We start from the raw sequence: 15029 nt of genomic DNA, 5'->3' as shown, positions 1-15029 counted from the left end.
CCCCATGTGCCTAGGAAAAAAAAAACCACTCTTTTTAAAAGCTATTAATAATTTTTAATATAGCTTAATAATTCAGACTGACAATCCTACCCTACTTATTCTAAAGTTATAGAATTTAATGATACCCTTTATTTTTAATAAATGGAACTTATTAATAATGTAAAGCATTTTCCTTTCTAAACTAGTTTTATTCAGTTATCTATACAACGTTATGCACTAGTAAGCAAAGCAAGCAACATTACTCTTTTTTAAATAACATCTTTAATTAAAGTTTTTGCAAAGGTAAAATATTAAAACTTAAAATAGGTCTTAGTACATCAAAATACTAAGTTCTCTGACTGTATTCCAAGATGGTCTTTAAAACATAATATCCCATATATCACAGAAGAGCAACTTTGATCTGCAATTGTACAGAATGAATTTTACAAACATAATAAATATATTTACGCCCTTACACATAACAGTATGTACAACAGCAGTTGACAATAGTAGCTCAGAACAGCAAAAAAGAATTAGCCCCTCCCCAAAAATTGTAGCCCTGATGCATACTGGCTGATTTAAGGAACCTTGATGGAAACAGTAGTTACTAATTCAATGTAATTCTTCCCTTAAAAAAAAAGTTTCTCTTGTTTCTCAAAATGAAAGTATTAAGTTTGGTTCATTCTTCCTTAAACCATAAAAAAATGGCAAAATATAGTCTAAGGCAGGCTTAAAAGGGTAAACTTCAGATAAAATTTCCATCACATAATAGATTAAAATGTGAAACTATTTAACATAAACCCATGAAGAAATATATAAAGAAACTTTTTTAACCAATGAATTCAAAATCTGCAATAGCTGAATAAGACAAACAGGTGGGAGACATGAAATAAAATGAAAATGTACAAAGATGGTTCAATAAAATATTCCATTGCACAAAAGCTCAAAAAAGTTCAAGACGAAGTAATCTGAAAATATAGGAATATTTTTCAAGTGGAAGAAAATGCTAAGTTATAAAGGGAACTCCCAAGAGAAAATTATTTCTGTTTTCCTGTACAAGGCCTATTTACTTTCTGAAAAGAGTGGCGACATTATTGCTATATGATAATAAAAAATTACTCTTAGGAGACAACCCTTTTCATTCCTCCATAAAAGCAAGAAAAAATAAGAAAACTAAATCCTTGATTTTTACTATAGCAAAAGAAAATCTTTATACAAAAGCTATTATATTTTTATGTTCTTGATATCTAAAACCAGAATCTATTAGAATATGCTCTTCAAGAACACATTTTAATCACTATACACATTGCTCAAATCTTAATGTATTCCTAGAAGATTACAAGAAGGTGACTTTGATTTTAAGAGAGGCGACAATATAAATGTAGTATTACGGTGGAATTTAACAAAAAGAAATGCGAACATTTAAAAAAATATAAAAGCCCATTATAAAGATCCCCCTCATATAACAGACATTTTACTCTAGAAACTAATTGCACATTAAAGAGTTGCTTTAGCCAAATGTGGCTCTCCACAGAAATTAAATGTGCTCAGGCATTCAAATGGTCTGATTATCCAAAGGACCACCAAAAAAGGAGTGAATCATATACTGAAAGGCACACATTTCCACACTTTATCTAGTAATTTTATGTAAATTTTCCTTAGCACTGTTAATGTTAATCTTTTTTTAAAATAAAAGGTGCCACCAGCATCTGTGCAAATCTAAACAAATCCTCTACTGAAACCTTTACTGACTTTCATAATACCAAGTCTGAACTGTTTTCCCTCTTTGAAAAAATGTTATTTTCATTTTGAAATTCTGAAAGTGGGAATCCTTGCCTTTTCAAAGGAATGACATTTTTACGGAAACTAATGAAATGATTTAAATACATTTAAATCATTAAGTGTAAAAGCATGATGATTAAAAATTCAAGTACAATAAAAGATAAGCAAGTGGCATTCTTATAGCAAGCCACTATAATAAAACTAAAACATGCTATTTAATTAAAAAGGAATATGATGCAGTAATATATAAGAGCACAATTTGGTATGCAGTGTTGTTTGGACCGGCTTTCAGAATTTTCACAGGTGAAAGAAAAGCATTTGCCAAGGATGCCATAATAATATGCAATACACAGGTGCAAATATAAATGGTTATTTCCTGCTTCAAAATAACCCTAGTGAATCACTCTGAAAGCAGTGGTTATTCATATTTGAAAAAAAACATATAAAAACAGGCCAGTATATAATTCTACTATGAATATGAATGTTTGTCTATACAGAGGGCCCAAAACATGAGCTGAGTATCATATAGCAATCCAAGGGTCAGTAGCATAAAAACTACTAGATAGCCAAAGGGTTTCAATCAACATCACAGCACTGCTAAACTTTTATAGGTAGTTTAGGTTATTGACTTCTTCATTGGGTAAATAGAAACCTACTATCAACTATATTGAAGGACAACTGACCAACAGGACTTCTGTTATTTCACCCCTCCTTTCTCTTCTCCTGGTCTCATTAATGAAAACAAAATAACTTGTGTGTGCTTTGAGAGCAAACCTCCCCTCCAAAAAATGAAATCAATGTAGTAAAAATAAAAACCGTATTAGCAGTCACAGCATTTAAACAAAACCTAACTACTAGGCATGTCAGAAACCACCATTCACACAAAGTTCAGAACATAAGTTAAAAGGACCAAGCTGAATGTGGGGTGGGATGTAGGAAAAAAAGTGATTAGCCTTTATGAGAAGTTTAAAAGACTTGTGCTAATAAAAGGAAAACAATACGTAATAGCTCACAGTTTTTCTTTGCAATGTACTTTAAAGTATTTCTACATTACTTCTGAAAACATACACAAAGGCAAATGAAGACAAAATGGAAGACTTAAAAATAATCAGTATACAAGTAATTTAAACACGTGACTTTTGTCAAGCGAAACCATGAAAAGTTGGTTGGAAAAACACAGAAGTGAAGACAAGTGTTCCTACAGTTCTCAACTAGCTCACTAGTTCACAAAGAACACAGCACTGCCATGTTGTTCTTCAGAGCCCCTTACAGAATACAGAGCTGTGCATTCTTAATATACATATTAAATTCTATTATTTTTAATATACAAATCAAATTTCTATGCTTTCTTCCTCATGTGCAAACTGGAGCCCATGTCTATACTATCAGTGGCCTGGAACACCCACCAAAAGAAAAAGAGGTAAATATGTACTAAGTGGCCCAACCTCCTCTAGCCCCAAAATTTCCCTCAAATTACAAAGTTGCATTTAAAAATAAAGTATTAGAATAACAGATTTTTCAATTCTTTACCAGTGAACACAAATAGCTTTTATAATTACTAAATTATTTAATAAAGATCCAGGTCCTTACTATCTGCCCAATGCTTCCATCTGCCCGATCTGCACAGAATATTATCTGCCTGTTTGTTTAGCTTAAAGACTAAATACATATATAAGTATATGCTTCAGCACAACAGTAAAAATTCTCTATCCATATGTATATAATTCAAGTGAGATGGTATCTTTGTGAAATAAAACTGTATTCCTGTCAAGCCACTTCAGGGTTTCTTTATATGGTATGCGACTAAAAGAAACAAATACAATTTTTCTGTAAGGGAACTGAAGTTCTTATTTTTAATTCTGCTCAACTCAGAAGAAACCCAAGTCTTCAAATTACATTTTAATGAGTATGAAAACTCAAATTTTGTCTCCAAACAATGATCACTGATTACTTCCTTTAACTCTTAAACAGATGTTTCATAAAGCAGGGAAGAAGAGGTATTTGTTACTGAGGGAGAATAGCAAGTAAAAATACTTAAGACCTACTGTAAGAGTTCTAAATTGTTTCCTTATACAAGTAAAATTCAACACCATAATTTTTACCCTTTTGTAAAAAGCTCACATTCAATTTTTACCAAATATAACCACATACAATAAGCAATTTCTGTTCAATCTATCAAAAGGGAAGTTTCTTCACTTCATTCCAGCAAATATCTTTCTGATTGAACCCAAGTTGGAGGAAGGAATATAGACAAAGTTTTACATGCTAATTACGGGTGGTGGGTACCTGTATTTAAAATTAACAATCATAGTTTCCCTACACAAAACCCAGCCCCACACCCACCCCTCACAACCCCAGGTGCTACAGTTCCATGGCTTGCCAGTTAGAAGTAGTGTCTATGTTGTCAAAGTCTCTTTGTTCCAGTAGCTTTGCTTCTACTGCACTTTTCTGACATGCAGAAGTTAAGTTATGTTGGTATATGTCCCAAGTTTCAAACTGTTCACTTTAAATTTTTTAAAAGTTTATTTTGTTTTACTTATAAAAGAACCAACTCTTCACCATTCTGCATCTCCAATGGCTTTGGAAAATATATAATCTCTTCCATTAAGATTCATAATGCCATCCTTGAGATGAAATTTCCATTTGTTTTTACTTCTGTGTATCTAAATAGACAAAAAAAAAAAAAAGAATGTTAAAAGGTAAAATAATAAAGACAAAGGAAAACAACAGCAACAAAAAGCTTTGTCTTGTTTCACAAGTTCTCTTTTTTTAATTGAATATAATGAAATGTAACATCCTATTAGTTTAGGTATACAACATAATGATTTGAATTTGTATATACACACATACCTCAGAAGAAACCTTGCAGGTTTAGTTTGAGACCACTAAAGTGAATACCACAATAAAGGCAGTCAAATGAATTTTCTGGTGTCCCCACACATATAAAAGCTATGTTTATACTATATGGTAGTCTAATAAGTATACAATAGCATTATGGCTTAAAAAATAATGTACATATCCTAAAAAAAAAAAAAAGCTAAACATTATCTGAGCTTCCAGTGAGGAGTAATGTTTTTGCTGGAGGGTCTTACCTCAATGTTGGTGATGGCTGCTCAAAGCTGGGGTGGCTGTAGCAATTTCTTAAAATAAGACAATGAAATTTACCACATCAGTGGACTCTTCCTTTCATGATTTCTCTGTATCATGCAATGCTATGTGATAGCATTTTACCTACAGTAGAGCTTATATCAAAATTGGAGTCAGCCCTTTCAAATTCTGCCACTGCTTTACCAACTAAGCTTATGCAATATTCTAAGTCCTTTGGTGTCTTTTCAACAATCTTCACAGCATTTTCACAAGAAACAGATTCCATCTCAAGAAACTGTGTTCTTTCCTTAACCATAAAAAGCAACTCATCATCCATTCGTTTAATCATGAGATTGTAGCAATTCAACCACGTATAGACTCCACTTCTAACTCTAGTTCTCTTGCTATTTCCAATCTGCAGTTACTTCCTCTGCTGAAGTCTGGATCCCCTCAAAGTCATCTATGAGGTTTGGAATCTATTTCTTCCAAACTCCTGTTCATGTTGATATTCTGATCTCTTCCCATGAATTGAGAATGCAGAAAGGTGAATCCTTTCCAGAAGGTTTTCAACTGACTTTGCCCTGATCCATCAGAGGAATCACTATCTGTGGCAGCTATAGCATTATGAAATGTATTTCTTAAACAATAAGACTTGAAAGTCAAAATGACTCCTTGATTCATTCGCCACAGGATGGATGTTGTATAGTAGGCATGAAAACATTCTCATTGTACATCTCCATCAGAGCTCTTGCGTGACCTCATGCACTGTTAATGAGCAAGTAACATTTTGAAAGGAATCTTTTGTTCCAAGCAGTAGGTCTCAACAGTCAACTTAAAATGTTCAGTAAACCACTGTAAACAGATGTGCTGTCTTCCATTCTTTGTTGTTCCATTTACAGAGCACAGGCAAAGTAGATTTAGCATAATTCAAGGGCCCTAGGATTTTTGAAATGTTCAGTGAGCACTGGCTTCAACTTAAAACTCACCAGCTCCATTTGTCCCAGAGAGTAAGCCTGCCCTTTGAAGCTCTGAAAGCACTGAAGTCAGGCACTGACTTCTCTAACTCTGCCATCTTCTTTCAGTAGAAGGCTGTTTTATCTACATTTAAAGCAGCTGTTCAGGATGGCCACCTGCATGAACTGTCTTAGCTGGACCTTCTGGATAACTTGCTGCCAAACTTCTACATCAGCACTTGCTGCTTCACGTGCACCTTTATGTCATGGAGACAGCTTTTTTCTTAAATCTCATGAACCAACATCTGCTAGCTTCAAACTTTTCTTCTGCAGCTTCCTCACCTCTCTCAGCCTTCACAGAACTGAAGAGTTAGGGTCTTGCTCTGCATCAGGGTTTAGCTTAAAGGAATGTTTTGTCTGGTTTGACTGTCTACTCAGGCCACTCAAACTTTGTCTATTTTAGCAATAAGGCTGCTTCGTTTTCTTATCATTGGTGTGTTCACTGGAGTGACACTTAATTTTCTTCAAGAACTTTTCCTTTACATTTACAATCTGGCTAACTGTTTGGCGCAAGAGGCCCAGCTTTCAGCATATCTGCTTTTGACATGCCTTCCTCACTTAAGCTTAGTCATTTCTAGCTTTTAATTTATAGTGAGAGACATACAACTCTTCCTTTCACTTTAACCATGAGAGGCCACTGTAGGGTTATTAATTAGCCTAATTTTAATATTGCTGTCTCAGGGAATAGGGAGGCCTGAGGAGGAGGAAATAGGAAGACTGCTGGTCAGTGGAGCAATCAGAACACTCACAACATTTACCAATTAAGTTCACTGTCTTACTTGGGCACAGTTTGTGACACCCCAAAGCAAATAAATTAATAACATTAAAGACCACTGATAAAAGATCACTGGAACAATTATAATAATGAGAAAGTTTGAAATATTGTGAGAATGACCAAAATATGACAATACATGAAGTGAGCAAATGCTGTTGGAAAAACAATGCTAATAATAGACTTGCTCCATGCAAGGGTGTGACAAACTGATTTGTAATAAAACTCGGTATCTGTGGAGCACAATAAAACAAGGTATGCCTGTGTTGCAAAATAATCACAGTAAGTCAATCACTAAACATAGTCACAAAATTTTTGTATGGCAAGAACTTTTAAGATCTACTCTTTTAGAACTTTCAAATAAGGATAATAGTATTAACTCTAGTTACCATGCTGTGACCGTCTTTAGTTTCCATATATAAGAAAGATCATATGGTATTTATCTTTCTCTGACTTATTTCTCAGCATAATGCCGTTAAGGTCCATCACACTGCAGCAAATGATAAAATATCCTCTTTCTTATAGCTGAATACTCCTCTGTTGTGTGTGTGTACATATGGACCACATTTTCAATTCATCTACTGATAGGCATTTTTATTGCTTCCACATCTTGCCTACTGTAAATAATGCTCCAATGAACATGGGGGTACATGTATCTTTTTTAATTAGTATTTTCATTTCCTTCGGGTAAATACCCAGAAGTGGGAATTGCTGAATCATACATTAATTCTATTTTTAATCTTTTGAGGAACCTCATACTGTTTTCCATAGTGGCAGTAACAATTTACATTCTCACCAACAGTACACAGGTTTCCATTTCTCCACATCTTTGTCCATACTTCCTGTTGTCTGATACCAGCCATTCTAACAGGTGTAAGGTGATATATCTCATGGTTTTGATTTGCTTTTCCCTGATCATTATAGAGATGTTATCACCTTTTTCATGTGCCTTTTGGCCATTTTTATGTCTTAACTTTGAGAAAAATGTCTATTCAGATCATGTGTCCACTTTTCAACTGAACTGTTTGCCTTTTTGCTAGTGAGTTGTATGAGTTCTTTGTGTATTTTGGGTATTAACATCTTACCAGATATATAATTTGTGAAAATTCTCTCCAATTTTGTAGGCTGCCTTTTTGTTAAGTTTCCTTTGCTGTGAGAAAGCTTTTTGGTTGAATGGAGACCCACTTGTTTGATTTTTCCTTTTGTTGCCTTTGCACATCAAATCCAAAAAGTCATCACCAAGACCAGTGTCAAGGAGCTTACCTCCTATGTTTTCTTCTAGGAGTTCTATGGTTTCAGGTGTTAACATTCAAGTCTTTAATCCATTTTGATTATTGTGTATTCTTGGCTCTTTTGTCGTAAATTAAATGATCACGTGTGTGGGTTTATTTCCAGACTATCTTTTTAGTTCCACTGATCTCTAAGTCTGTCTTTATGCCAATATTATTCTGTCTTAATTACTATAGCTTTGTAATATAGTTTGAAATCAGGGAATATAATGCCTCCAGTTCTTTTTTCTCAGGATTGCTTTGGCTATTCAGGACCTTTTGTGGTTCCATACAAATGTTGGGATTGTTTCATTTCTTTAAAAAAAAATGCCACTGGAATTTTGACAGGGATTGCAATGAGTCTGCAGATCACTTTGGGTAGTATGGATATTCTGACAACATTAGTTCTCCCAGTCCTTGAGCACGGGTTATCTTTCATTTGTGTCCTCTTCAATTTCTTTCATCAATGTCTGGTAATTTTCAGTACAAAGATATTTAACCCCCTTGGTTTATTAATAGCTATTTTATTCTTTTTGATGCAATTGTAAATGGCACTGTTTTCCTAATTTCCCTTACTCATAGTTGCTATGAGTGTATGGCAGCATTTTTAAATATTGATTTGCATCCTATGAATTTACTAATTCATTTATTCTAACAGTTTTTTGGTGGAGTACATAATTATCATGTCACTTGCAAACAGTGACAGTTTTACTTAAAACTTTCCGATTTGGATGCTTTTTATTTCTTTTTCTTGCCTGACTGTTGTGGCTAGGACTTCCAGAAGTATGTTCAATAAAACTGGCCAAACTGAGCATCCTTGTCTTGTTCCTGAGCTTAAAGGAAAAGTTCAGCTTTATGTTTTTTAGTATGATGTTACCTGTGGGCTTGTTTATTATATCCTTAATTAATGTTGAGTTACATTCCAATACCCAAGTTTTTTGAGAATTATCATAAATGTATGTTAAATTTTTTCAAATGCTTTCTCTGCATCTATTGAGATGATATGATTTTTAGCCTTCGTTTTTTTAACATGGTATATCACAATGACTGATTTGTGGATATTGAACTATCTTGCATCCCTAGAATAAATTCCATAGGTCATGGTACAGGATCCTTTTATTTTATTACTGAATTTGGTTTGCTATTCTTTTGTTGAGGATTTTTGCATCTATCTATATCAGGGATACTGGACTATAATTTCCTTTTTGGTGATAGTCTTGTCTGGTTTAGGTATCAGGGTGATGCTAGCCTTGTAAGTTTGGAAGTGTCTCTATTTTTTTTTGGAAGAGTTTGAGAAGAATCGGTATTAATTTTTCTTTAAATGTTTGGTAGAATTCACCAGTGAAGTCATTTAGTCATCTGATCTTGGACTTTCATTTGGTGAGAGGTTTTTGATAACTGATTCAACCTCCTTACTAGTAATGGGTTTATTCAGATTTTCTATTTTTCCATGATTGATTCAGTCTCAGTGAGTTCTAGGAATTTACCTATTTCTTCTAAGTTGGCCAATGTGTTGGTGTATACTTGTTCAGAGTAGTTTGTCTCTTATAATCCTTTGTATTTCTGTGTTATCAGTTGTTTACATTTCCTCTTTCAGTTCTGATTTAATCATTCAAGTCCTCTCTTTTATCTTGGTGGGCCTACCTGAACATTTGCCAATTGTACCGTTTCAGAGAACCAGGTCTTAGTTTCACTGATCTTTCCTATTGTCCTTTCAGTTTCTTTTCTGATCTTTATTTCCTTCCTTCTACTAACTTTGAGCTTTATTTGTTCTTTTTCTAATTTCTTGAAGTGTAAAGTTGGGTTATTTGAGATTTTTGTTTCTTGATGTAGGCATTTATCTCTGAAATTCCCTCTTAGGACCACTTTTGCTGCATCCCACAAGTTTTGGTATGTTTTATTTCCATTTTCATTTGTTTCAGGACATTTTATTGATTTCTCTTTTGATTTCTTTTTTTTATCTACTGGTTGTTCAATAGTACTTTAATCACAAAGTACTGGTAAATTTTCCAGTTTTCTTCTTGTAATTGATTTCTAGTTTCATACCATTTGTGGTTGGACAAATTGGTTTCTTAGTAAAGTTTAGTTTTGAACAGAATAACAAAAAAAAAAACCCATTCACCCACTAGGTGGGTAATTTTTTTAAAAATCTGTCTGTAACCAGTATCATTTTTTTATAGCTCTTAGTACCTGTGCTCATTAAAATAGTTAATAATATTCCTCTTCAAAATATCTTATATCGCTACCAGATTGGCAAATACACATCCTTTTTTCAAAAGAAATTTATACTTGCAAACATTTCAAAGAGGAATATCCCTTGCTCTCTCCCTGATGCTTCTAGACCACTGTTTTGCCTTTTCTTTTTAACTCTTTTTATGTCTATACCATTTACCAAAACTTAGGCTTTTCTTCATTCCTCTTATCTACTGACCACCAGGACACTCTTTCCTCAGTAGTAGAATCATTCATAGAACCATTCATTTTTGCTTTCTCATAAACAGTAAAACTTTCATATCACTGACCTTTCTAATATCATCACCTCAAAGTACTAGTATTAATACTAATATTAGTATTTCTAACTGCTGATTATCCCTAATCCTACTTTGTCTTTGGGACATCTGGCAACTGTTCTCAAAGGCCACTAATAAAATTCTAGATACCACATTAACAGCCTCTTATCATCTGATTTATTACAACCTTCTAACTAATTTAGAAGGCCTTTCCTCTCTCCTTCCTTCCAATCATTTTTTAAGTATTGCTGCCAGAAGCACAATTCTAACCAAACATCTCTGCTTGACTATACCTTTATTTGTACATGACCTGGTAATAACTCACCTTTCCAAGTTTATTTCCTAGCTCTACATTACTCAAAGACTATATTTCAATAAAAAGAAATATCCCTTGCTCCTGTTTTTAAAATTCAATTCTTATTTCAAGACCCACCTCAAAAACAATGCATCTTACACAAGGCTTTGTCTAATCGTGTTAGCTATAGGCACTCTTTCCTACTAATTCCCAGTAGCATTCCCATAGACATTTATAGTATTATTTCCAAGTGTATATACAATTATGAACCGATTTCTTCCACCAAAATAAAACGCCTCATAGTTTTCTCAAGACCTAATCCTATACATGGCACTATATAACAAATACATATGAAAGAATGCTTATCATGCACTAACAACACATTTAAAAATCTACCTACATTCAGTGAAGCCAAAAGGGCAGAGGGCAGAATTCAAACTAGCCAGGCCCTGGGCATTCTCACCTTTGCTTTCATTTACAGTTATCAGTTTCACAATTCCATGGATTTAGGAGTAAAAAGAGTTAAAATACTTAATCCACTTAAATGATCTTCCCTTTCCTGTAAGTCCCACTCATTCGATATTCACTTCAAGCTCCACATCTTCAAAGAAGGACCTATGGTTCTCCCTCTTCTCTGATCCAAAGGGACCTCAAAATCAAGTAGTGCAGGCTTTCATTTGCAAAAGAGGAAGACAGCCTGGAAAGGTTCAGTGACTTCACTAAGAGCATATTGCTATTAAATGATAAAAATGATTCTCAAGTCCCAGTCCAATATACATTTATTACTAAATCAAGCTGTTTCATATAATTATGAATAAATGCTTACTATGTATAGATAATCTCTGAGATATCATTCCTAAAATTCCATGGTCTAGCCTCTCAGTACATTTTCCATGGCCTGCTCAACAAATCATTGTTCAGAGTCTAAATATGATTAGAAGTAGAGAACAAAGAACTGCACATTTATGCCTTTCTGGGATTGCTTTCTTGTTAAGTCTTTCAATTTACCCCCTTCCTAATCTGTTTCCTCCAAACTCCACTTATTGATCAAAGCTATGCCTTTTGGGACTTAATCGAAATAAAAAAAAATTCAAACAACCCTTCATATATTTGAAAACCACTGCCATGTTCTTTCTCTAGATTACTGACTTAAGCTATGTATACATTTATCAAATTTACTTGCATTAAATGGTCTTAAAGTTTTGGTCTAAATATGCTATGAAAGCATTGAACTTAACATCTGAAGATGGTTAACTTGAATGTCTAACAGACATACCAAATTTAACATGCCCCAAACTTATCACTCTCCTCTCCCAAACCTATTAATCTGCAGCCTTTCCCATGAGTTAATGTCATCTCCATTCTTCCTTCCAGTTCTTCATTAAAAAATCTTCTGAGTCTTGATTCCTCTTTTTCTTTTCTACTACATATCTAAGAGTCAAGGAACCCTACTGAGTTTTCCCTTAAATCATAGCTAAGATCCAACTGCTCCTCACCACTTCTAATACTAGAACCCTAGCTTGAGTCATCATCATCTCTCACTTGGATTACTATAGAATGCCTCCATTAGTTTCCTTATTTCAACCTCTGCTTTCTGCACACACACTGGTCAACAAAGGCAGCCAAGTAATCCTTTTAAAATTACAATGTAAGTGCTATCACATTTGTCTATTTGAACTATTCTAATAGCTTCCTAATTCACTCAGAAAAAGAACCCATGTTCTCACAAAGTCCCACACCATATGCCCCCCACATGCCTCTGACTTCATCTACTACTACACTCTCCTCCACCCGCACCCGAGTCCAGCCACAATGGCTCCCTTGCCACTCTTCAAACACAACAGGCATGCTCTGCCACCAGATTGTGACAGGGCTAACTCTCTTTATGTCTTTGTTGAAATGTTTTCTTCTGAAAAGGTCTAATAAAGACTACTATTTTAAAACTGTGACCTGTCCCCTTTCCCACTCTATGTTATTCTATATCAATTATCTATATGGCATCTAACATACCACATTAATTAATTTATTATGTTTAGCATCTGTCTCTCTCAACTAGAATAAACTTCCCAATGGCAGGAATTGTTTTCTTCGTTCACTAGTATATCTCAAGCTGCCAGACAGGGCCCTATCTCCTCTTTTCTTTGACTCCAATGTAGAGAAAGTATTAACTATCCTAAAAATCAATACATAAATTTATTTCCAGCACATCTGCAACCTGACAAACCATGGGATTATATAAAAAAGAAAGTAATAAGCAGCCAGAAAAAAGGAATTCCACAGGTAAGTAAACGAACAGATTTCATTCTGCTGTAAGACAACTTGCAGAAAGCAAATATCAGGTTTCATGGATCAAACAGCCCACATACTCAGCACTTAAGTTCTATTGGATAATACAAGGTTAATATTTTTGTTTGAACAAAATCACAAAATACAACTTGAAAAACAATTCACTTACTGGCCTAAGAATTTCATGAAGAAAAGTGTCCTGAATGCCAGGAGAGAAGCCTCTTGAACTTCCTAGTAACAAACGGTTTAAGTAAAATTACCTATAAATAAGGCTGCAATGCCATCAGACCTAATCTTCCCAAACTTAAGGGAGAACTCTATTTCTTACTAGATTTAACTAAGATTCTGAGACAATCAGCAACACAAACTTCATTATACTCCTTTCTAATGATCTCTTCTATAATTGATTCATTACTGAAAATTTAAAATTAAGACTTCCAAAACAAATTTCAAAATTCTAGTTGGTTCAAACCATATCCAAGCCATTTTAACCATTCTTAGAACACCACCATTCTTTATTGTTTGCTAAAACATCAAGCCCAAACCTCCAATCTCCATGACTTATTTGATCCTAAAAATCAGATCTCTGCAAATGTAAAAATTATTTATCATTCAGTATACTATATATAAAGCTATTCGAATTTATAACATTAATGTGTGTGGAACAAAAAAAATTTTTTCACTAAAATATTATGTGTACAATTTGCACCAGAGGAGAATACAACAATTCTCTTGTAATATTAAAATATATAGAAGTATATTCTTCAGTCAAGCTAAGATAAAGGTCCTCTCTTGCCCGATAAACCTGACATCTTGTTATCATGAAACTGGTCTGGATAATTGGAGTACAAGAGGTTGTCTTGAGACTTCCTAACAGTAACTGTTCATTGGTATCTCTGTTTTAACCCTACTACTCTCCCTCTGCATAAATGTAATAAGAATTACATTTATTATAATGTGCCTGGTATAGGGTACTAAGAACCCTCACCCAGAAGTCATCCACTAAAGTGGATGCTCTGATAACCAAATCAATGACTTCTCTGACTTTATTATAATTTCACTGGCATATAATTGGCTTGATTTAACCTTTCCATTATGAAATGGTACGATCCATTGTCTTGACATTTTCCCTACAGATCTGTTTGTAATAAGCATGGCTATTTATATGATCCATTTCTATAAAAGCAACACAAATTTCAGATTTGCTTCATTTGTAAAGGAAATTCATGCAGGGCAGAAATTTTCCATGATCATTACCTATAGCTCCAGTGCCTGTCACAATGAGATAGTTAATATTCATTTAGTGAATGAATGTTGCTTACAAACAAAACCCAATTACTTTTGTTACAGCTTTCAGTATTTGGTAAAGACCTCTTATGACAATGAATTATAGATGTAATATGTGGATTTATTATTAATGTAATGACTGCAGTCAGAAAGCAATTTTATTCTAAAACAAATGTTCCAATAACTACAACAAAAATACTTGTAAAGTAACACCCTTTTTAATAATTAAGAAAATAAGGAGTCCATTGCTAATTCTCATAGACTCTAGTTTAAAAATTCCTAAATGCTATCAAAATACAGCAAAGCTAAATCATTTTTTAAATGATTTTCAGTAAAAACCTATCTGTTAGTAATCAGGCCTGTTTATTGCCCTACTTCTCTACATAGTAATAAGTCACAGAGATTCCACTGAAGGCAGTTTTGAGGTAGCTGAAGCTAAAAGGAAAACAGCATTGTCCCACTGAGTTACTACTGATACTAAAGAAAAACCCCTTAGTGGTTCTGTTGACTCTGCAAGTTGGGAGAGAGAGTCTAGATAGAAAAAAGCATACCTCTCCTCATGGTTTCATTCATAACTTATTTTTCAAATGTAAAGACTCACAAGTTAATTTCTCTATTAAAATAATGTACTAAACTATAACAATGTTTTCATTCACACTGTTTTATGCTGAATATGAGAGGCATCAGTCAGCTGCCTAAATATTTGAACAGGCAGAAGGATGGTTTAGGAAAGAAATTACAACAGAAAAT

At 33.9% G+C, this 15029-nt stretch overlaps 1 protein-coding gene across 3 annotated transcripts in view; it reads right to left on the bottom strand.

Moving 5' to 3' along the window:
• Positions 1-242: 242 nt before the first annotated feature.
• GTF2A1 (general transcription factor IIA subunit 1) overlaps positions 243-15029 on the bottom strand; it is a 39752-nt gene continuing 24965 nt past the window's right edge. For all 3 annotated transcript variants that reach the window (XM_073242020.1, XM_017677572.3, XM_073242021.1), the window contains one exon: positions 243-4424. In XM_073242020.1, coding sequence (XP_073098121.1) covers positions 4317-4424 — 108 coding nt within the window. In that variant the 3' untranslated portion in view covers positions 243-4316. The remainder of the gene's footprint in view (positions 4425-15029) is intronic.

This window comes from Manis javanica, chromosome 8, assembly GCF_040802235.1.
Source record: "Manis javanica isolate MJ-LG chromosome 8, MJ_LKY, whole genome shotgun sequence".
Classification (NCBI taxonomy): Eukaryota; Metazoa; Chordata; class Mammalia; order Pholidota; family Manidae; genus Manis; species Manis javanica.
Note: the sequence above shows the minus strand (reverse complement) of the source record. Positions and strands in the feature narration are given on the sequence as shown.